Below are 9553 nucleotides of genomic sequence, written 5' to 3' on the forward strand. Positions count from 1 at the left end.
TGCTCGTTTGTGTATGAAAACCATGTTCTCTCAATCTGGGATGGTATTTGTGTGTGTCTATGACAGTGTTCTCGTTCTCTCCATTTTATCTCTCCATCTCCTCATCACGCTTTCTATAAGCGAGTTTCTGCTGGTTATACACGGAGAACTCTTCACCTACTCCAACATGATATAAATGTGAAGTATTACGTTTGTGTTACGGTCATGACTAATATATCGTCTTCTGTGACAAACTATTTGCATACATATTACGACGTTTACATGCAACATCCACCGATTCAGAACATAGAGGCAGGCGTTCTAGCAGTCAAGAGAAGAATAAAAAATAATAATGATAAGTTTCTCATTTATATTTTTGATCTTTAATAATCTGTTTTAAAGAGCGACAGATTTCTAAACTTACGTACCGTTTACTTCTGGTTAATGGCCGTTTGAAGTTGTGAGTGTGTTGCTACTACTCTTTCCAAGTTCTAATCGCTTCTCTGATGAAAGGTGTGTCGAATTCTTTTTCCAGCTCCATCCATTGTTTTTGTTGATTGTAAGAGAAGCTTACGTTTGTTTTCTGTCCGAGTGAAACAAGATACATCGCATTTAATTACACTTAGGTAAATAGCTAAAACCTTTTATATTGACCACAATTCCGATTGAAAAGTTCACCGCCTCTGTTTCTGGAAATTATTTCTTTCGTATACACACGGCATTCATTGAGACGAGATACAATAAACATGTGAAACATTTCTCGTCTTCAGCCTTCATATATTCTCAGTTTTACACAATGGCGATCAAAGTCGAAATATCATACCAATATGATATGATCCTCTAATTCACGAGACGTATATAGTGCGTTGAATTCAAATGGGCAAGTGTTTGGAATAACAGCTCCATCAAACTTAACAGATGTTTTTTCCCCTAGAAAAACATAACCACAGAATGGTTTCTGACTTGTTTCTGGTTACCTCCATGTCATCGTACAAGTAAATATGTCAATTCACTTTTCAATTTTAGTCAACGTGAGTTATATTGCATTAATACTCACCCTTTCCAGTACAAATACGTCTACTTATACTTTTTTGAGTTGTTTCAAGCAGAGTTACTTCTAATGTAATACAGCAATAACAAAATCGGAATTAAGTTACTTCTGATCTGTCTCTGTATTTTCTTATTCAAATGAATGTAACTCAAACTATTCTCCTGCCTTCCGTTGTAAAATACGAAAGAGCGAAAATTGTGAGTTTTTGCTTAAGGCTTTCTGAGTCTGTTCGATATTTTTCATAGTCTGATTTTGTAATTATATTTGAAATTAATTGAAAGATGTGTTTATTAACATTATCAAGGCTATTTAATAGTGTTAGACAGCTGAGAGGTACGGAGGTTATTTTTTAAGACGAAAAGCAATTTAAATGCCTATTTGCACAAACATATGCAGTTAAGCATCTACAGATAAAACTTTCCTCTGCAGCATGTAATGTAAAAGAAACAGAAATTATCTGAAGAAACTTCCGTTAGTAAAAGTAGTAAACACCCATTTAAATTCAGAGGCAACATGTTGATAAATCATTTAATCACAGTGATGTCCCGAAACGCCGTTCACATTAGTAGTAAATGAAAATGATGGCGATGATGATGATGATGATGATGATGATGATGATGATGATGATGATGATAAAGATGATGTTAATTTTCCCATGTTCTTACAAATCAGTATGCCGAAATGGAGAACTTATATTATCATCAGATCAAGATAAGTCAGGTGAAATCATCCTAAGTCGGGGAATATTCCAAGATTATATACTCTCACCACTGTTATTCGTGTTTACTCTTATACCACTAACAAGAGAGAGAGAGAGAGAGAGAGAGAGAGAGAGAGAGAGAGAGAGAGAGAGAGAGAGAGAGAGAGAGAGAGAGAGAGAGAGAGAGAGGGAGGGAGGGAGGCAGCGGGGAGTTTAAAACATGCTACGAATATAGCAGTAGTGAGAAGATGCATATATAGACGACCTGAAATTATTTGCCAAAGGCAAGAATGCTTTAGCATCACTGGTTAAGACTGTTAGAGTTATGAGGGATGACATTGGCATGGGTTTAGGAATAGATAAATGTGAAATGTTAGTGATAATGTGGGAGAAAACACCCAAGTCTGAAAGAATTAAACTCCGAAATGGAAAATCTGTGCGATCAATGGATGAGGGTGACCGTTCTGTGTACTTATGTGTATTGGAGGCATATAGAATCGTCTGCTAAGAAATGAAATAAAAGGTAAGAAACGAATATGTCAGGAGAGTATAAATGGTGCCAGGCTCAAAATTTGATGGAGATAAAAGCATCTCTGCAGTCAAAACATGGGCAGTCATTCGAATACGATATTCTGTTGCTTTCCGGAAATTAACTAAGGAAGAACTAAGAGACCCACCTTGAAAGATCACAATGATATTGTGCGTGCAAGTCTAATCTTACCACGTGTAAGTCTTTGTCTTATTATCATAGATGGTGAGAATATTACTGCTCTGTTGCTAGTATTGCAAAGTTCCTTAATGATTTTGCCGTTGTTTTGGATGACACTAAATGCATTCATAGATGGGAGAATTTGTTGATTCTCCTGGTTCAATCCTCACCTCTGCAGATTTATTCAATGATTCATTTATTCTCTGTGGTAATGCCTTAAATTCGGCAATCTCAATGACTTGTTTTTGCAGTAATTGTTTATTTATTTTGTTGTTGTTTTAAGCTTTCTAAGTAGAAAGCTCTTAAATAATTGTTGCTGTCACAAACGCTGAAATCGAGTCGGCTGTCTCTTAAATACGTCGCAGTCATTAAATTTTATGTAGTTCCACGGATCCCGGAGTAACAGCTAGTTATTGGTGATCTCACACGACCACATTTTGCCAAATGGTTTGCTTTCCCCATTAATTCTTGATACCTGCAAACAATTTGAAAGACCATTATTGTTTTTAAGTCATCAAGCAGGCAGAATCGTCAGTACAACGTACAAAACGCTTAGTGACACAATTAACGCTTTACCATTTACCATATCCTCTAGATGGTGCCTGTACTACTTAAGCATTCCAGTGTATGCACTCCCCTACTGAGTTAATCATTGTTATTATTATTATTATTATTATTATTATTATTATTATTATTATTATTATTATTATTATTATTATTGTTATTATTATTACTATTATTATCATTATTGTTGTTGTTTTTTCTTCCATTTCTCGCCGAGTGTTTTCCGTACACCTAGGTCAGAGGAACTCGTTGTATGCATTCCCAGTTTACACACGCAAATTCACAGGTAAAACATGTATTTAAGGCACCTAGTATGATAGGAATTGTTTCTGTTTTTAGATTCCACATTCGAGTTACCTCTATGTCCAGGTCTTTGTAATTTGAAAACTTTTCGATTTCTTTTAGGGAAACGTTGTCATTTGCTGGTATTGAAACATCAATTAGAAAGCATTTTTTCCTTCATGATCTTTGACAACTATATCTGGCATATTGGCCTTAATTTCTCTATCTATTTAAGCTTTCTGAGTAGAAAGCTCTTAAATAATTGGTGCTGCCATAAACGCTGAAACCGAGTCAGCTGTCTCCTATTATTATTATTATTATTATTATTATTATTATTATTACTTGTTGTAGTGATAGTAGTTACTTCCGTTTCTGTTTTTGTTTATTTCTTCCTCATTTTCCCCTCTATATCATTAATTATTCGAACAATTTTTTTGTTATTATGCGTTTGACCTCATTATCATTTAACAGATGTACTGCTATGTAGATTTGTTAATATTCAAGATACTTATCGTTACTTGTTTCTGAATTCCGAATATGTATCACATATTTCTCGACGTTATTTATTCTAATGTTCTTGAAATCGATTTTGTTTTAATTATTTATATATTATTTATGTCGTTTTATTTTTTGGTATTTCTATATTACTATATTTTATTTTGCAATTTGGGAACACACATTGTTGTCTTCATTTTTACAACAGGCCAATCGCTAAATCATTACACGTTTTCTTTCTGGGTTTTAAGCCAGATCTGTAAAATATTACGAGAAATATGTTATGCTCCGAGGGCGCATTGTTTGTACAAGTCGGTACATCCATAAATGCATATACATTACGCATAGATACGATACATATGATATTTATGTATTTATAGATAAGTTTACACACACACACACACACACACACACACACACACACACACACACACACACACACACACATATATATATATAATATATACATATATATATATTTTTTTTCTCTTCTTGATTCAGTCATTTTGACTGCAGCCATGGTGGGGCACTATCTTTAGTCGAACAAATAGATCTAAGGACTTATTCTTTGTAATCCCACTACTTATTCTATCGCTCTTTTTTGCCGAACCGCTAGTTTACGTGGGCGTAAACGCACTAGCATCGGTTGTCAAAAGATGTGGGGAGGAATAAGCACAGAAGCACAGACTTATACACATACAAACACACACACACATATATAAATATATATACGACGGGCTTCTTTCAGTTTCCGTCTACCAAATGCACTCGTAAGTGTTTGGTCGGCCCAAACTTACCCAAGGTGTCATGCAGTGGGACTGAACCGGAAACCTTGTGGTTGGAAAGCAAGTTATTTACCTTACCACACAGGAAATCTTGCGACTATATATATATATATATATATATATATATATATATATATATATATATATAGAGAGAGAGAGAGAGAGAGAGAGAGAGAGAGAGAGAGAGAGATGAATGGATAGATAGATAGATAGATAGATATATTCTTTCAATTTCATTATTAATATGTTATTTTCGTGTCATTACTCTTATTCGGCACACGGTTCTTTTACGATCTTATAACATTTATATGTATATTTTACTGTTTATATTCACATCGACGAACCACCAAACTCGAATCGAAAACGGCACCCTTATATTTTGAAAATCAGTCAACCAATCAAATTCAAATGTATATTTGTTGAATAGAATTATATTACATTACAATATATACCATAAAAAATCACGACTTTAATTCCGTATTCATCGCAACTCTGCCACGAGCACGAATGTTAGACGCTGAATAACAGATTTGTGATAACTTTGCAACTTTCATAAAAGCATTTTCTTCTATCTTAGGCATTCGAGTGATATCGTTTTCCACCATGTTGTTCATTTATGTACTCACAGATATCGGTATGTGTGTGTGTGTTTTTTTCTATTCTGCTGAACCTCCACGTACGTAAGTCTGCTACGAGAATAGGGTTGAATTATTTAAAACTTCGTGTATGGAAAATGGACTCACATTTGAGGCTACAATTACACGGCCTCTTTCATACATAACTTTCCATTAGAGATACGCTTTAGTTTTTCGAGCATTCTCGGAAGTTTTTTGTTACATCGATGTTTTCCGAAATATTTTTTTAACATTATCTTGAAGTGTTTTCTGATGGGCTTTCATAGGAATCACCTCATCTAAGAATAAATGTTCTATGTTTTACATTCAAAAGTATTTTCTTTATATGATTAGTATATTTTGTTCTTATTACACTAATGATATTTTATATACACTTCTATTTATCGTGCTATCAAATATATGCACATAAATCATATTATTTTTCAGAATTTCTTATCCAGTAAATGTCGTTATTACTTACAGTGCAGGTAAAAAAACAATTAAGATTTCCATACGTATATATCAAAAACAAACACACACATACACATTGAAATAGCAACACAAACAGATTGTTTGACCCGGAATATGATGTATGATATTGTACATGAAGGAGGTTTAAAAGAGTAAGAGGACAAAAATGGTATGACAAACAAAAAGAACATACAATTACCACGAATAAAAATGCTATTTGATGCATATTGTTTTCGTTGTCACTCAGAAACAGAAAGAGGTAAACACTACAAAATGAAATCAAACAAAAAGAGAAAATGAAAAGGAAGTAGCGTATATTTGTCAGGAGAAAGAATGGATTTATAAGACTAATAGGATTGTCTCGTTGTCACTTCTCTAAGCAAACATTGTTCCTTCATTGAAGTGACAAATCAGAGAGTTGCTCAATTCTAATATTTCCCATATATATATATATATATATATATATATATATATATATATATATATATATATATATATATATATATATATATATATATATATATATATGTAGATAGATTGATAGGTAGATAGATGGACAGATACCACGCACACGACACACACACACACACACACACACACACACAAACATGCATACCCACAAACTCGAACACACACAAACACAGACACACGCACACACACACACGCACACACATACACGCACACACATATGTACATGAGCAGGCATATTTGTGCAGGAAGGATTTTGCTTCTATACAATATATTTCCATGTTTCGTCCTCGTACATGGAACTTTGAGCAAGTGCTTTCTGCTATAGACACCGACCAACGCCAGCCTCGTGTTTCGATTTGGAGGCAGAAGCACAAATATGCTATCGTACATATATTGGCAGTTATTTGTATAAAGAGATATAAAAGTAAAACGAATGAACTACAACGAGGAAACAATGGATGGTTCATTTCTCTATTTAAAATGAAATGTCTTTATTATTTATACGTCACCAATAAATTTTCAATTCGTATGTAATCATCCTATTATTATATCTGTTTCTATGAGGCATTTTAAAATTTGTCATTCAAAACAAAAAATATCGATAATCACAAACATCATGTTATGTTTTTCCTTGCGACATAATTATAATAAATTCAGCTGAAGATTCAATTCTATAAATGAGCAGAGCTTTAGCAAACTCCATTAGTTGTCATAGCTAACTTATGACAAATATTTCTATCGAAATGCTCCACTCACCTAAGCTTATTGCTACTTTATTTATCCTTGACTGTTTCACATTTTATTCCGCGTAGTAAAATATCTGTCAACGAATAGTTAACATTTATTACATGAAAGGAAGCGAAAAAAAAAACCCGACTAGAAAGCATAAGATATAATAGTTCCGTATGGTTTGAGTTAACATATTTTATGACCATCTAGATTTTATGATGCGTTTTCGAGAAAGGAAATATAAGAGATGTTTTGACATATGTCAATATATGCAACGCTCACAGTTATACCTACGTGCCTGCTTGCATGCGTACCTACGTGCCTGCCTACGTGCCTGCCTACATACGTACCTACCTACCTATCTACCAGCCTGCTTCCTTGGCTGCTTACCTACCTACGAATCTAACGAATCACTTACCTGTCCATCTGTTTGTCTCCCTTCTATTTCTATTTAGAAAAATAGATATATGTAAATATTATATTTCTGTGTGTGTGAGCATACAGATATAAATAAATATACATACATATATATATATATGTGTGTGTTTATATATATATATATATATATATATATATATATATATATATATATATATATATATATATATATATATACACGCACACACGCACGCGCACGCACACACACACACACACACACACAATAGGTATGTATTTTCTACAGAATTTATGCACGATGGATTCCTGTAAAGTACGAAAGTGCTTATATAGTTCTCAACCACATTGTGACTAATTCCTTTCCTTTGCACATACACACACAAACATACATGTACACATACATATATACATACACATATACATATGCGTGTGTGTGTATGTATATATATATATAGTTGAAATTTAAAGAAAAACAAAAGACGACGGAAAAAATGAAACTCTTTTACGATTCGAGTCTACGGTCGTCAACAGAGAGAAATAAAAGAAAATAAACAGAGAATAAAAAAACAGACTTGTAGATTTCAGCGGTCCAGCATGGCGAATGATTGGAAAATGCACATGTACATATATATATATATATATATATATATATATATTAATAATAAAGGAGTTACGACGCAAACACGTATATATTCAAATTTATCTTCTTCAATATATATTTCAGTATAAAGAATTCATTAAGAGACTTAATAAATCAAAATTTCTTTACACATCTTCAGGAATAAATATAACACCAGAAAACTACATTCGGTTTAAAAATACAAACCGTTCATGGCGAAAAAAATTCACAATTACAAAAACCCAACAAAATGTTTTAAAGTGTTTGCAAAAAGAACGCTATTACCTGCATGCACGCATCCGCGTGTGCGCCCGTGCACACACGCACGCACGTCAAGCAAGCCTGTTGTAGTTCGGGTTTCCGCTATTAGACGTGACTAGATAAAACCCTCAGGCATTAGATTGCCGACCAGCCTCGTTGGCTGGAGTCATACCTCCACCTTGTGTGTCTTTGCATTGCAGTGCTTGTCCTCTATCAGTCGAGTTTTGTGAAGGCTGAAACAAAGGAACAGCGTGAAATTCCCTTTTTCGATGGTGAAAACGGCGGCCTAAGCAGTTGTCATGCTTCAAGCAGCTTACATATATTAACTCTGCATGTTACCAAAGATATTTTCGTACAAAAAATTGTCTAATATTTCTTTAACATTATTTTGCATGGGAGAAATATTCCTTCTTGGAAAGCGAATTTTTTGTTATAATTAGAGGAATGATATGTTTTGAAATTCCATAATGTAAAAGAAGAAAGAGTCTCGTGACGCCAAACGTTAACGTTGCTTGTATAGGCTTTTAAATATCTTACAATAGAGTAGCAAAAGATTTTTTTGCAAAAGAAATTTAGTTGTTGCTTATATTGGAATCGGTTAACAAATCAAATTAATGATCTACCTCATAGTATTGAGTACTTGGTGTTTCTATCTACAGAGGTGCTTACAAATACTCTCTCATATATACACACTCTCACATACAGATGCACGCACACAAATCTGTCCCTACAAAAACAACTGCAGAGAGAGAATCAAAGAAAGTTATATATATATATATATATATATATATATATATATATATATATATATATATATATATATATTCGTATAATAGTTTCGTAGCTAGGAACAATAAATAGCAGCAGACAAATCTCACGCTTAGCATTGACCTCTTTTTCAAAAATCTATAGAATATATCTAAATCATATTTTACCAAAAATTGGGAGGGAGTACAGTTATCACTAAGAAATTCTAAAGAGTGATTCATATGTCCATAGAAATACAATGTAGTTTGCAAAGATGTTCCTCTGTAGTATACCTAGGACTATTATTCTTGAAGGAATGAATAGCATTCATTATGTCATTCAAATGTATCCGTTTTCATTCTCAGAACCTATACAAATCTGTTCTGAGAATCGTTCGACCACAGAGAACAGACAGCTATATGCTTATGCATACACAGACACACTCACTAATACACATACACTCATGCATATATATATACATATATATATATATATATATATATATATATATATATATATATATATATATATATATATATATATATATATATATATATATATATATATATATATATATATATATATATATATATATATATATATATATATATATATATATATATATATATATATATATATATATATATATATATATATATATATATATATATATATATATA

General features: G+C 32.7%; 1 protein-coding gene across 1 annotated transcript in view; it reads left to right on the forward strand.

The window, feature by feature from the left end:
* Positions 1–2055: 2055 nt before the first annotated feature.
* LOC149131771 (uncharacterized) overlaps positions 2056–9553 on the forward strand; it is an 18130-nt gene continuing 10632 nt past the window's right edge. Inside the window, 1 exon segment of the mRNA XM_089337819.1 lies at positions 2056–2198. Coding sequence (XP_089193945.1) covers positions 2056–2198 — 143 coding nt within the window.

This window comes from Octopus bimaculoides, chromosome 19 (genome assembly GCF_046866305.1).
Source record: "Octopus bimaculoides isolate indiv1 chromosome 19, ASM4686630v1, whole genome shotgun sequence".
Taxonomy (NCBI): Eukaryota; Metazoa; Mollusca; class Cephalopoda; order Octopoda; family Octopodidae; genus Octopus; species Octopus bimaculoides.